Source organism: Lytechinus variegatus, chromosome 13, assembly GCF_018143015.1.
Source record: "Lytechinus variegatus isolate NC3 chromosome 13, Lvar_3.0, whole genome shotgun sequence".
Classification (NCBI taxonomy): domain Eukaryota; kingdom Metazoa; phylum Echinodermata; class Echinoidea; order Temnopleuroida; family Toxopneustidae; genus Lytechinus; species Lytechinus variegatus.
In genome coordinates, this window is record NC_054752.1 from 30,839,179 (window position 1) to 30,854,335 (window position 15,157).

General features: G+C 35.8%; 1 protein-coding gene across 1 annotated transcript in view; it reads right to left on the reverse strand.

Annotated features, from left to right (window-relative positions):
• LOC121426107 (polycystic kidney disease protein 1-like 1) overlaps positions 1-15,157 on the reverse strand; it is a 115,127-nt gene that overhangs the window by 8,074 nt on the left and 91,896 nt on the right. Inside the window, exons 56-63 of the mRNA XM_041622270.1 lie at positions 14,430-14,543; positions 12,364-12,484; positions 10,821-10,922; positions 10,071-10,211; positions 9,253-9,387; positions 8,327-8,551; positions 7,482-7,643; positions 6,358-6,522 (exon numbers count right to left, since the gene is read on the reverse strand). Coding sequence (XP_041478204.1) covers positions 6,358-6,522; positions 7,482-7,643; positions 8,327-8,551; positions 9,253-9,387; positions 10,071-10,211; positions 10,821-10,922; positions 12,364-12,484; positions 14,430-14,543 — 1,165 coding nt within the window. The remainder of the gene's footprint in view (positions 1-6,357; positions 6,523-7,481; positions 7,644-8,326; positions 8,552-9,252; positions 9,388-10,070; positions 10,212-10,820; positions 10,923-12,363; positions 12,485-14,429; positions 14,544-15,157) is intronic.

Sequence of the window (15,157 nt, forward strand, 5' to 3'; positions counted from 1 at the left end):
ATTCAATCATGATTAAAAATGTGTATGAAATAGATCTTTATCTTGATATTGACATTTTGTTGAAAAAAATACAAAGAAAAGATGAGTAAAGATATCGATACTACAGCATTTTGGATTATTTATGAAGTGATAATTTTAAGAAACATACACAAAATGTATGGACTCTTTTTTACTTATATATTGTGGCGGACTCTTTTTTACTTATATATTTTATTACTTTTTTGTATTCCTTACACAATCGTCACATTTTGGCATTACTTTGTTATAATCAATTTCTTACCTGTCCACTCCTCATTAAGACCGAATTTTTTTTTCTGGATCCTGCAGACTTTACAAGCCTTGCTTTTTTATGCAGGTTCCCTCATATTTCACTCCTTTTATTTGTCTTTAATTCCAAATCGCTATTCTCTTTAATTTGAATTCATTGTTATGCCTTGTCTGATTTGTATTCTCATGAGTTTTCTGATGTTGTTTTCAAATTTTGTTTGTACTTGTGAAATATGTAAAATAAAGTCAAATCAAATCAAAATAGAGAAAAGAAATTAAGGTTTACCTTTGTGAAGAAATTGAAAATTAGATAAGGCATTAATATGGATCTAAGGAAAAGTGAAAGAAAGAAATGTATAAATTTGCCAGTTATTTTGCAATTGTATCCCTGAGTATTGTATGTGAAATTAATTTGTGATGAAAACAAATGCCCCTTTTAGCAGGAAAGAAAAAAAAGTAACACAGGCATCAGCAAATGCCAAACTTTAAGTGAACTGTCAGCATGATTCTGACAGTGGTGCTGGTGTTGCCCAAACACCGACACCACTTTCAACACCAAACTGTATAATTTCCCACCTTACTTTATTACAAATCCCCTAAAACTTCAAAACCTAATAGAAAGATATAAATAATACCCCAATAATACCTGTGGAGGATAACAAGATAGGCTGCCATTCTGACAATACAAAAACCAGCAACAGACACAAAACTTGAAACCGAACACCAAACTGGAAGGCCAGCGTCAAGTACTAACTTAGTACAGAAGAGGTAACTCGAGAGGCCATCATAATGATAGTTTTGGGCGACAATCCAAATTATTGAGGTTAGTCAATGAATTGATCGGGGACGCCATTCTGACAACAAAAACAACAGAGTTAGATACCAACCTTGAAACTTAAACCCTATCTAGGCCGGGGGGGGGCCTCGGAGGCCCCCCCCCTCAACAAATCGCGCGATATTTTCGCCGTGCGAAATTTTTTGACCGCGCCGCTCGCTGAGTTTTTACTTTCAAGTCTTGCGCAACTTTTGAGACCAATTTTGCATCATCCGGGTAAGTGGTTCCGAAATCACGCAACATTATGTAAGTGCATGTCAGACCAAAAATTGCTCAAAAACATGATTTCGTGTACAAAGTCAATGCAAATTGTGTTTTCAACCAAAATTCATAAATGTATGATTATTTTTAGTTTTGCTAGTCTAAATGTATTCATTTTATGATTTTTATGATCACAGAAGAGTCCTCAACAAATTTCATTGAAAAAACAATGAAAAACAAAAGGTAAAAAAACAAAGAAATACATAAGAAATTGCAAAAAACAATATAATACATAAGAAAATGATTTGATATCACAATTTTTTTCATGTACTCTTGCTAAGGACACTACAAAGAGTTTCTATACCAAAAATTAGTACATTTGGAGCTTTATTTAGGGAGTTAGAGGAAAAAGTATGATTTCGCATACTAATTACGCATAAATTAGCATAATCACTTAATAGCGATTCGCATGAAATAAATTACTATGCAATCTTGTAGATTATGTCCCAGACAACCCGCGTGCCAATTTTCGGCGCGATCGCGCGGTCGACGGCCGAGATCTTAGGGGGGGGCCTGGGAGGCCCCCCGGCCATAGGAACTCCCAAAATACCCCGGCCTAGATAGGGTTAAACCCTAAACTTAACACTAAACCCATAGAGCTATTAACAGAAGGAGATCTGACTCTCTCAAACGCTTTGCCCCATGCGCGGCACCGCTAATCCCCTCTCAGCAGGGTCCCTCACGGCGCATTACAGAGGCCGCTCGTAAATCAGATAAGGAAAGTTGATCGACGCGATCAACAGCTCGGGTTTGCGCTTGCGCAGTAGTGTTTTCACCCATAATGCATTTCACATCGGCTTCACGAATTTTATGCAAACATGGCGGCTCACGATTTCGAACGTCGTGATTTCGAATACGAAAATCTGGTTTTGGAACCAGCTGAATGCGGGCCTGACCAGATTTCACAAAAATACGGGACAATCGACAAAGTACGCTGCATGAGCGGATCGACCGAGCCAGGTCTTAAAAAAAAGATCAACAAAGGAGGCTACACGGTGTTCGACTTGGGGAAAAATGTACAGAATTGGAAGGTGGGGGGGGTGAACGAAAGAATGAAGGAGGGAATGAAAAGGCGAAAGAAAAGAGTTGAATTGAGAACGGATAGAAAGAAAAAAAATGAAGGGGAAAATGAAGGAAAAAATAAAGAAAAAAAAAGGAATGTTAGAATAAAATGATGAAAGATAGAATAAAAGAAAAAAACGTTTCCGTCATTATTTGAAATGAATTTAGAAGGAAAGAAAAAGAAAAGAAGGAAGGGAAGAGTGTGAAAGAAAACATAAGGGAGAGAAATAAAAGAAGCAAGAAAAAAGGATGAGGAAAGAACGAATAAAAGAAAAATGCTTCCTTTATTCTTTGAAAGAAAGAAAGACGGGACAATCCACAAAAAAGATCAAAAAAGATACACAATGTTAGACATGTGAAAAATATAAAGAATTGAAAGGGAGGGTAAATGGAGAGAAAGAAAAGACAAAAGAAAAGTAAAGGAAAAATGAACTGAAGGGGAAAATGAAAAGAAAAACAGAAGAAAATTAGAATAAAAGAAGGATGAAAGAAAGAATAAAAGAGAAAAAAGGTTTCCGTCATTCTTTGAAATGAATATAGAAAGACAAAAAAAGAAAGGGAAGATGAATAGATGTGTGAAAGACAAAATACAGAAGAGAAGGAAAAAAGAAAGTGAGAAAAAGGGGAGGAAAGAAAGAATGAAGAAAGAAACACACAAAGAAAGAAGAAAATAGGAAGGGAGGAAGGAAGGGAAAGAAATAATAAGGGAAAAGAATTGGAGGGGAAAATAAAATAAAGAATGAAAGAAAGGAGGAAAGAGAGGGAGGAAAGAATGAAGAGATGAGAGAATGGCAAAAAGAGAAAATAATGGAAGGAGAGAACGAAAAAGGGGAGAGGAAGTGAGAAGGAAGCAAAGAAAAGTTTAAGGAAAGAAAGAATGAATGAATTCAGGAAATAAGGAATGGAAATTTGATAAAGAAAAGTAACAGAAAGAAGGAAAGAAAGACAAATAAACAGAGAGAGAAAGGTTCAGGAAAAAAGATCGGAAATAAAGATAGATGGAACAAAAAAGGGCAAGCAGAAGGATATAAGGATGAACAAAGAATGATACAAAAGAAAAAGGAAAAAAGTTCAAACTTCAAGCAAACAAAAAAATCAAGTCATCTAACAAAAATCATAATGAAGTTTGGTGTTTTTTAATATATTTTCAGAATTTTGAAAAACTAACATTATTTAGAAATGAGTAAAATTTTAAAGTGAAACATTGTCAAACTTAAAAATTAGATGAAACAGCGGCATCATACAAAACAAGAATCAAAACGAAAGCTGAAACAACAAGATCTAGTTATGAAAACTAAATAATTTGTTCCACCGATTACATCTCCAAATTAGTTTCATTGTTATCTCTGCTTCGTCATCTGTTGGTTATTTGATGAAAAAATCACCACTTTTAAATGCATTAACTACATTTTGTTCAATATTCTTAAATACGGGACAAAAAGGCGTCCCGGGAAGGGTTTGCCGGGACAAAGGAGCAAAATACGGGACGTCTGGTCACCCTGGAAGGGAGAGAGGGAAATAAAGAAAAAAGGACACAAATTAGAAGGAAAAAAATATAATAAAGAATGAAAGAAAGGATGAAAGAGAGGGAGGAAAAAATTAAGGAGAGAATTTAAAAAAAGAAAATAATGGAAGGATCGAGAAAGAATCATAAAAGAAAAGGGAGAAGGAAGCAAAGAAAAGTGGAAAGAAAAAATGAATGAAAAAAGGAAATTTAGAATAGAACGGAGAGTAAGACAAACAAGGAAAGAAAGAAAAATGAACAGAGAGAGAAGATCAGGAAAGAAAGATAGGATGGAATAAAAAAAAGGGGGCAAAGAGGAAGGATAGAATGATGCCAGAAAAAGGATATGAAAGAAAGAAAGAAAAAAGTACAATCTTAAACAAACAAAAAATCTCCTAATCTTACAAAAATGATAATGATATTCGGTGTTTTTATATATCTAGAACAGAAATAGAATGTTTTAGAAATGAGGGGGGGGGGTCAGGTGTCCGGACACTTTATATTTTGGAAGCCTTTTTTTCTTTAGATTAAACTAAAGATATGAATTCAATAGTTGTAATCATCTTTTATTTTGTTCTCTAAAATAATTTTAAATCATGATTATTTTTGGTCCTAAAAATTGTAACATTACGCGAATCCTGTGTTTAAAAAATACCCCACCAGCTTATAACACAGGAACTCCATTGCCTTGCGTGTTGTGTCAATGGGAGCTCAGGTGGGGTATTTGAAACCCCAATTTCAGATTTTGGGAGAGCTCTCGTTTAAACTGGGGTGGGGTTCATCTGACTGCTGATAATGCCTTGCATGTTAGTCAATGGGATCTCAAGTGGGGTATTGACACCCCAATTTCAGTTTTTGGGAAAGTTGCATTTCTCGCGTTTAAACTGGGGTGGGGTCGATTTAGTGACTGCTGCTGCTGATAAGAGCCGATAACACCGATGCCTGCCACCACAACAGGCTGATGAACAGCATGGAGTGGGATTGCAGCTGTCCTTGTTACGTAATAGTATAAACAAACTCTTCAGAGCTTCCTGGCTGACATTAATCTTGAAAGAATGAATTTGTATTCTATTTGTTTTAGGACATTAGCATATCTAAAAACGATTCGGAATTTAGATGAAGATCAACATGAAATTTTGAACGATGCAAAATGACCCACAATTGCCGAAATAACAATAAGTTTTAAAAAAATCACCCTCTCTCTCTCTTGCTCTCTCTCTCTCTCTCTCTGCCAGGCCTTATGAAGGTCACTTCTCCTTGGGGGAAGGTGGATTATCTGGGAGAGTGTGTGGTTGTTTACTTAAGGATAACCATTCCTTGTTGATATCGGGGATGGGGGGGGGGGGGGCGAGTGAAAGTAGCTTGGAATTTGAAAATGGGGTGTCAGATGAGATCCATTTTTAAACACAAATTTTCGTAATGAAACTTCGCTTGTAATTTTTTCCAATTGAAATGACTTTGTAACTTAAAATGAATCGTCCTGACATAGAACTGGGTATACTTCTTTGTGGTCCCAAACATGTTGTTTTTAATTTCTTTATTATGTAGAATAACAATTTTTATACTTTGTTTTCCTTTTTACTGGTTTGTAAATTAAATCTGTTCGCTCCGCGGCCCCTGCTATTTTCCAAAAACGATACAGAGACAAGAGCTGAGCGAGCACGACTCCCGTCATTCATTACACACCACTTTCAACTTACACAAATAGGAATGCGTGGGGCACCGGAGGGTACTCCACGATGCGACAATCGCCAGAGAAATGCCCCGCAGATTCGTCGTTATATTATCGATTCTATTGTACTCTAACAAATGATCTTGGCATGAAAATTTAGCTCAAAATATGCTCTTTCATCTTATTATAATTATAATTAAGGTACGGGTAGGAAAAGATTTAACCATGGAAGAAAAACAGACATACTTAAAATGACCAATCTCCAACTTCCTCCGTTTGTAATTTTGTTGAGTCAATTCAGATTGCAACGTATTTGGTATGTATGCAAAGGGGATCATCTCAGAAGTTCAACCATACATAAAAGACGTACATCAGGAATCCGTACGAAGAGATATGGATGTTAGAAGAACAGCAAGTCGTGTTTCAATTTTGAAAAAAAAAATGAGCTCGGGGGAAGTTCTGTGGGAGAACGTTGTTTACGGCGGTGCCTCGCAGGGTCCTTCAAAAAATCTCTGACCTCAGATTTTACGAGGGGGCTTATCGCGTTATGTAAGCGTGCTCTAACTTTGGCCTGGCGGCTCGCCGATTGATGTTAGATATCGTTTCTTTGCCCGAAGGAAGCAATAACAAAGGATTAACAGAGGAATTGGAAGATGGTTCTCCTTCTCTGTTAGCTCCATGCTAAACCTAAACACTTTACTTAAACAGTAAACTTAACCGCTTAACTTAAACACTAAAATTAACCCTGGGACTAACCTCTGATGGATAACTGGAGATGCCATCATCATGGTAGTTCTGTGTGGCGTCAGAATCATCTAGATAGTCGATGGGTTTGTCTGGAAGACCGTTCTGATGCAGAATGGCATTCATCCTGAACACAAGCTCATCAACCTGGTATTGGATCTCAGCCATGGTGAACTCCTGCGGTAGAAAGAGAGAGATTGAAAGATTATTGCACAACGCCTACTTAGCTTGTTGTAGGCAGGCAAATGAAAGGCTGAATGTCAAACATCTGTATCGTTGCACATGTACCATCCAAAATGTACCGTTGCACGGTCTTGAAGTAATAATACGATTCAAATCATTGTGCTTAGTAAACAATAAATGCAGATGTTGCAGATCAGATGCGCATTTGAGACATTTTTTTCCTTTTTGCGTTCATAATTCTTTTCACAGATAATCATAGAAAATAATATATCAGTTACTGTTCAAATTTGCTTACTTCCAAGGAGTTGTACAACAAAAATAGCAAATATTCTTATTTGTTAAATGGTGCGACAATATGCATTCAGTGAAAGAAAGAGACACTCTATTCAATGCGGCTTAGCAAAGTTGAATAGACCAGCTTTCTTTCTTCTCATGCCTATTTGCTATTTACATACTATCTGCCATTTGAATGGAAATCTGTTTTGTCAAAGCTATTTTTATAGGCCTTGCTTTCTCTGGGGTTCCCAACCCATTGATGAAATTTTGGATCATGTTACGTGGTGAATAATTATCGTTTTGTTTTGTCCTTTTGATGATTTAATTAATGATATATAAATTGAATTAGATTGAATTCAATAATCATCTTAATGATTGTAATTAATTTAACCATGATGACCATCACCCTCATTATCATCTCATAATCATTCCTCATCAACATCATCATCACCATCCTCATCATCATCATCACTATCCTCACCATCATCATCATCATCATCACTATCCTCACCATCATCATCATCATCACTATCCTCACCATCATCATCATCACTATCCTCACCATCATCATCATTATCATCATCCCACATCATCTTCATCATCATCATCAGCTGCAGCAGTATCATCACCATCTGAAGCAGATCATCACCATGGCTACCATAAATACATATTCCTACCATTGGTAGCTTGTCTCTGTCACTATCATCCACCTTCTCCTCCCTGATGCCCAACCAGCAGAGGAAGCGATGCCAGAAGAAGCTGATGACTTCCTGGCCGCTGACCGTTTCAAGTGGACAGTGCTTGACCTTACGGTAGTTGTGACAGAGTATGGCTTTTACCTGTGCAAAAAGGAACAATCAACAAATTTACAATAGAATGTCAACAAAGTGTTTTAATGATTCCTTTACTTCATGTTATGATGCTGGCCTATACCAGAACACAAATAATCTAATGGTTAAGACAGTATTTTCAACGATAGATCAAAACCTTTTATTATCAGTATCAGTTTCCTTGTCAAGAAAACAAAGTAGAATGAAAGACAGGCCTACATTTTGGGATACATTACATTGAAATGATTTTTGAAGTGAGTTTATGCAAGAAGCCGTTTTCATGAACATGTGGAAATACAGGAAGCAAAAACATGCATTATTATCTCTATGACCTTGACCCTTGTGTATCTTACCTATGCGTTCCTGTGGCTACACAATGTGAAACTTGCACACATACTCTGAATGATCCCAAACACCTTTTCTCCGTTTTAACCTTTTTTTCTGGGACAAAAGGTGGCCATTCCCTTTTGCATCATATCGCATACTGTTATCACATACATTTCTCCCAATGAATAGCAAATTTTCTACAAGCTTTTTATTTAGGCTCCTCACTTCTTACATTCCTCATCCCATTTTCAATGTCTAATTAATCTTGAAATGCTTTGCTTTATATCATAATTCTTGTCTGCATATATAGATGTTCTTTGATGTAAACGTGGAGCAAATCAAATTCAAAATTCAATTCAACTTACCAATCCAGCCATAAATACGACCATGCAGATGACGTAGCTGATGTAGAACATCGGCCAGAGGACTGGGAAGAGAAACCAGAGCTTGGAGTGGTCTGGAGCCGATCCCACAATCAGGGAGCTAATAACCTCATAAGCAGGGTACACATTCCTAAAGGGGTAGTAATGGCTTCCGAACAGAAGGTTCCCAAGGCATGCAAAGGCTGTCTCTAGGATGGTGTAGCAGAGCTATGATGTCAAAAAGAGGATAAGCAAAAAGAGAATTTGCATGATATGGAACACATATATATCATTAATATGATTATTAATTTTATTCGTCATTGTCATCATAATGAATAAATTTGTATGAATTAAACAGCAGAGTTCCAAAGGTATCTTTTAGTACAATTGACTATTTATTGTTGTAATGTAACAATATGTCCATTTATTTTGCACAGTTACTATATGCATAACTGCGCTTTGATTCTTGGTATCATATTATTACCCCAGCTGTAGCTGAGATGCCATATCAATAGGCGCTAAAGCGTTCAAGGAATAAATCCTACCGGGTACCTATTCACCTCACCTGGGTCGAGTGCAGAACAATGTGGATAAATTCGTACCGAAGGAAATTATCCCATGGCTGGGATTCGAACCCACGACCCTCTGTTTCAAAGTCTAAAGGCTAATCCACTGGGCCAAAACACTCCACCTAATTGTACCTAATTAATCTACAAAATCCGTTGATTTAATGTCCAGTTATGATAAGTCTTAGCCATGCCTATTTCACATGAAATCTCATGAACATAACCAAACATCATTTCAGCAAAATCTGACCAATACGTCTTTATTCTAAACTGAATGAAACCAGGAATTTTAGTCTGATTTCAAGCTATATTTCATTCTTTGTAAAAAAAAAATTAATTTGGTAATAATGGGACTCCACTTACCATATGAAGGAGGAGGTGTCCTAAGGCAGCCTCAAAGATGGCACCAAACATGGCAAACATACGATTGAATCTCAAAAGATGAAGGAACTTGAGTGTCGTAATAAAGAGGATAAGCGCTATCAGATCCCGCAGACGCTACAAAAATACAACATGCATATTCATTGTAATGTAGTGTTTCCTCAAACCTTAATTTTCATCCTCATTATTATTTCACATTGTGGTGGTAACATCCAAATTAAGATAATAGAAAAGTTATATTGTTTCAAGAATGCATTGAGGAGTATGAACGTAATAATTTTTTTTAAAGACATTTGATCAAAGGTAAGTTATTTTTATTTCAAATAAAGAACAAACATTACAGGCTTTGGTCTTTTACTTATGAAGCCTTCTTGTAATAAAAAGAGAAAAATAATGAATGGTCAACGTATTCGCTATGTGAACAAGATAAAGGTAAATAAACAAAGAATATGTTCACATTCACGAATTAACTTTGGTCTGCTACAAGGGAGAAAAGTACATCGGTCCAACCCACGGTTTATGCAGATTTCCTGTATAAATTAGGCTTCTTTACTGCGTACATTTAAAAATTCCGATGTTGATGCGCACTTTTGGCGCACTGTGACAAAAGTGCGCATCAGCATTGGACATTTCTTTAATATACACGGTAAATAAGCATAATTTGTACAGGAAATCTGCATTAACCATGGGATCAACCGACAGTTTTCAAAACCACCTTTGTGAATTAGGGCCATAGAATCCAGCCCTACAATCAAGCACTAAGGTTTATGAAACAGGGCACTGGTGCATACAATACATACCTGATCCCACCAAGCTAAGAACGAGAGGTCAACAAATTCCTCCAGATAGGTAGCCTTCAGTCTCCTTCCGGCTTCGCTCACATACGCAAAGCGGTAGACATACATAGCAAAGTATGTGATAGACACCAGTATAAGGGACATCTATTTATTGAAAAAACAGTTAGAGTAAATGATATTAATAAATATCTTACTAAACAGGCATCTCTTTAAAACAAAGATAAGTATATGCGATTAGGTTTTATTTAAATCATGGTCTAAAGTATTGGTTCAAAATCATTATTATCTTGATCTTTATTTTTGTAAAATATTCACCAAATTGAAGTGACTATTCCATTTCTTTTTATTAGATTACATGTATGTGCATGCCTTAAGTAAAGTTATGATGTAACGTAACAGATACAAAATAAATGTGTGTTTTTATTGATAAATTTACAGATTTCACATAGAACTTAATTTTGATTGAATGCCAAACCTTCCTGTATGATCATATCAGTTCACAAAGATATGAGTATGCATTTGAGATTATGGCAACAGAATGTTTCCATAGTTACAATGTATACAGATCATTTTTACATCACTTCTAACAATGAACTGAAATGGTACAATGAGGGACTGTGTATTACACAAACAATCCATGAAGTATCATACCTCCATTTAACAGAAGTATTTAAAAAGTGGATGAAATGTGCAACAGTAATGACAATATCATACACAAAAATTCTTTTAGAAATTAAATTATAATTGACCTACCTCAACCCATGACCAGGCACTTCTGAAGTAAGCCCTCTTCTGCTTCACCACCTTGACTATTTCTTGTTTTGAGATCAATGCAACAAGAAGGACAAACAAAAGCTGGAAAGAATATTCGATGACAAGAAAGAGGAGAAATTAAGATGCATGAATTAATCACTCTGCTTTACATTCTTTCAAAAATTTAACACTGAGGACAATGTAATAATCAATTAATTTTAATATATCTAATCGTAACAAAGACAGTTTGAAAACAAATACAATTAAAAGTTGATCGACAAGCTTGTAAGTGCAAACAAGAATTTAGGTCACTGTCGACACTATCATTACATTTTTACCATAATATCATGATCACATTAAAACGGCCATAGGAATCTCGTATCTACGAATGCTGTATTATTTGTTACATTTCTCATTTCCATTTTATCATTTCCACTGACAAATTCTCATTGAAGTATGAAACAAAAAGAAACCTGTCCATAAAGATTCCCTTATTTCCCACAATTTTCACATGTAGCTTTTACTGCACATTCACATATATTTTGGAAAGGTAAAGGAATAAACAAGCAAAACAAAATAATAATAATAATAATTGTAAATTTATATTGCACAATTTCTATTTCGATATACTCAACTGCGCATTACAATACATAACAGATAAGCAGAAAAACAATTATTAACAGGATACGCAAAAATTTTAAAAGTAAAATTAAGTTCGCTAAATTAATCGAAGAAAAATAAGTAAAGATTAATTTTTTCTACAAAATACACAACCAAAAACATGAAAAGTGACTTCTTTTTAAAAACTATCTTGAAAGAGGTGGGATTTCACTTTGGTTTTAAATAAGTTGACAGAGGATGTATTTCTTATTGAGGAAGGGAGACTATTCCAGAGTTTGGGTGCAGCACAGATAAAGGCATGGTCACCTAGTGTGATCTTTGTTTTACATGGTGGGAGACTGAGGAGCATTGTGTCATGGGAACTACGAAGCCTGTAAGACTGGGTGGGTGATTTTAATTTAAGGAGTTCACTGAGATAGGTGGGGGCCATGTCATGTAGTATCTTATATGTTAGGAGCATTATTTTGAATTTGATTCGCTGACGTACTGGAAGCCAATGTAGATCGTTGAGTAGGGGCCTTACATAAGAAAATTTGGGGGAATTACAAATATGATAAAAAAGATGATCTTGTGGGACCATAGTAATCTGTTCGACTTGTGCAGTATTCGACTAAGAAGATCTTCTTAATATATATTTTGCATATTCTATTCTGAAAAAAAATGCTTCAAGTTAAATGATTATTTGACTTATGGAGAGTCAACTGCAAATGAACAATTTCATATTTTTTGGTAAATTTTATTGATCAAATGGGGGCACCTCCCTTTTTCTCCCCCTGAAGTTCTGCAGCCCCTGATTTATTGATAAGCAGGGTGTTCACCCATCGTATTGCACCTGCCAATTCCCGGCAAACCTCAATACTATGATAATACAACAGAAGGTGATGTGCACTCTGAAAGAAAGAAGAAACACTCTTTTCCTTACCTCACATGCCATGATGAAGTAATCGTAGGGTTTCTCATAACGGTAGAGTTGAACAGACTCAATCTTAGGCATTGGATACACCGCACCAGAACCAGGTATCTCAGCTACAAATGCCACAGCACTGCAGACAAATTGAAAAAAATAACAGAATGCCATTCATTGTAGATTGATAATGGTATTAAACATTAGCCATACTCTGAATAACTCCATTAGTATTATCATTCCATTCATTCTATACAGATATTGGTGTAACATATTATTAATAACCTGCCTAACTATATAAGTATATTTTTCAGTGTAAAATGCCTGTGTTGTTGCTTAAACAGATTACATCATGCAATAGGCATCTCAATGGGCTTGAAACTATTTCTTAACCAGTTTGAAATATATTGCTAGTTGGAGAGATATCTCTTTAGTGTCACAAAGTTTGGAAACTATTTACAGTCTCCAAGACATCTCCATCAGTTGAAGAGAACTTTTTCGGAGATGATAAAGAGATCACTGCAACTCCAGTCCTAGCAACTTCCATGTAAATCAATTGACACCTGCCTGGCAGACACACCTGACTGGCAGACATATCTGATTAGACTCCTGGAAGCAGCACCTTGATAACAGTGCAATCTATTATTTGTCACGAGAGGGATTGGAGATGTTATTGCACCATTGGGGCTCTTTGAAATGAACCTTGTTCAACCTCAAGTAGACAATAACTTGCAACTCTTCAGAAGTCTGTGATGTGTATTTTAGCTGGGATCCAGCTTTAGAGTACCAAAGCGATGATGTCAGTTACCATGGTGTCATGGCAGCCTGGTTCTTAACAAATGAACCCGCCGAATGAAAGCATGTGTTTCTCATAGGAGAAAATGGCAGCTATCAGAATTCGATTGCTTGCAACCTATATATTTTTCATACGAGCCAAAGTCATACAAATGTGTACAAACAATTGTCAGCTGCGACTCTATTTAGAACCAGCCCACCATGACACCGTGGCAACTGTGGTCACATTTCAGTACTCTATAAGAATGCTATGTAGGGGAAGGCGGGGTAAGTTGTGACAGTTTTTGCTTTTTGCATGTTAGAATTGATATGATTAATAATCTTGTCGAAATAAGTACCTTGCCTTGAAATTTAATTCTTCTGAAATATTTTCCACCTATATATAACTTTCTATCCCCACACTGAAAGTCGTTGTGACCTTTGAAAAAAACGATGTCAAATGGCTCAACTTGCCCCATATATGGGGTAAGTTTGAGCCACCTTCTGGGGTAAGTTGAGCCACAAAAACTATGTACAAAATGTATGGAGGAGAACCAGCATGTCAGTTTTTGTTTAAAGTCTTTTCACTTGCTAATTCTCTATAAATACCAACATCCTGTAAAAGGAAAAGAACAGTCATGTAAATTTGCTCCTTTCAGCCTGCATTTCAATCGATTTTTATGGTTTGTTTGTTTTTTAAGATACATTACCATAGGAATTACCATGGCTCAACTTGCCCCATGCTGTTTGGCTCAACTTACCCCAGTCCGAACTTAGTGCGATAATTTTGTATCCACACATTTATTATGCATCCATCATGTAAAAGACTATGACAAGAATGAAGATCCATACCTGGACTAATAATGTTGTTATCATGTCTTTATTATATTTAAAGACGTGTGTGTTTATAAAGCACTTATCTATTTCACACTCTTTTTTACTTTTTTGGCTGAAATTCATATTTTTCCCTCTAAAAAACTACTTTTTGTTTCAAAGTTGGAAACAATGTGGTGGGGTTAGGGGTTATGCTATGGGTCATCAATACATGACACCACCACAATGTCTGACTCATTCATTCATGGCCTGGGGCTGGTGGCTCAACTTGCCCCTATGCTCAACTTACCCCGCCTTCCCCTATCTATTTGTATCAGCTTTCCTGCAGTACACATAATTGTGTCTATGGTAACCGTTATGATTTCTAATGAAAAGCTTCTTGTGGGATTCCTGCAAGAAAGATGCTGCTCTGTCATTTGACAGAAATGAAAAAACTAACTCCATAATTTGTTAATGCATGATGCTACTGTTCTCACCTGAATAGATTGTAAGGAGCATTGTAGAGGGTGAACTCTAAGATGACAGCTCTGGTCTGTGCATCAATCCAGGAATTATTACGTAGATGCCATAGCAGACTCTCTGCATCATCCCTGTATACAGACAATAAAAATGACAGAATTCAGCATTGTTTTTCATAATCATACCTGAGTGAAACAGAGAAATTTTAAGATTTTCACTCAGTCAAAACATTTGCTCTTTAGCCCTCACATTTGAAACCATGTACTACAAATAAGAATTTCGTGAAAAGATTTTATCCTTGCACAAAACTTATACTTTCTATCACTAGCTCATGTTAATCTCCATAATTCAAATTCAGTAGACTACTAGCTATCACTAATGTACCTAACCATACACAAAAGCAATTGAAAAAAAAATACAGAACAGCTAACCAAATGTTCATGTATAAAATATATACCAAACTGAACTAAAATGGCTATACAGTGGATTTTTTGTGAATGCTGACTAGTCAATGTCATATAGCAAATTGCTGAGTAACAATACTAGATTCAGGGATTTATGACTCAGGTGCATAATAATAATAATTATAATAATGATAATACATTTTTTATAGCCCCATTTCTTGGAAAGGTACAAAGCACATTACATATAAAGAATTTACAATGAATGAATGAAGATGTAACTAATATCAACATGTGCACAGGAAAATGGTGAATCTAAACTTTTTATTCTAATTTATCAAATT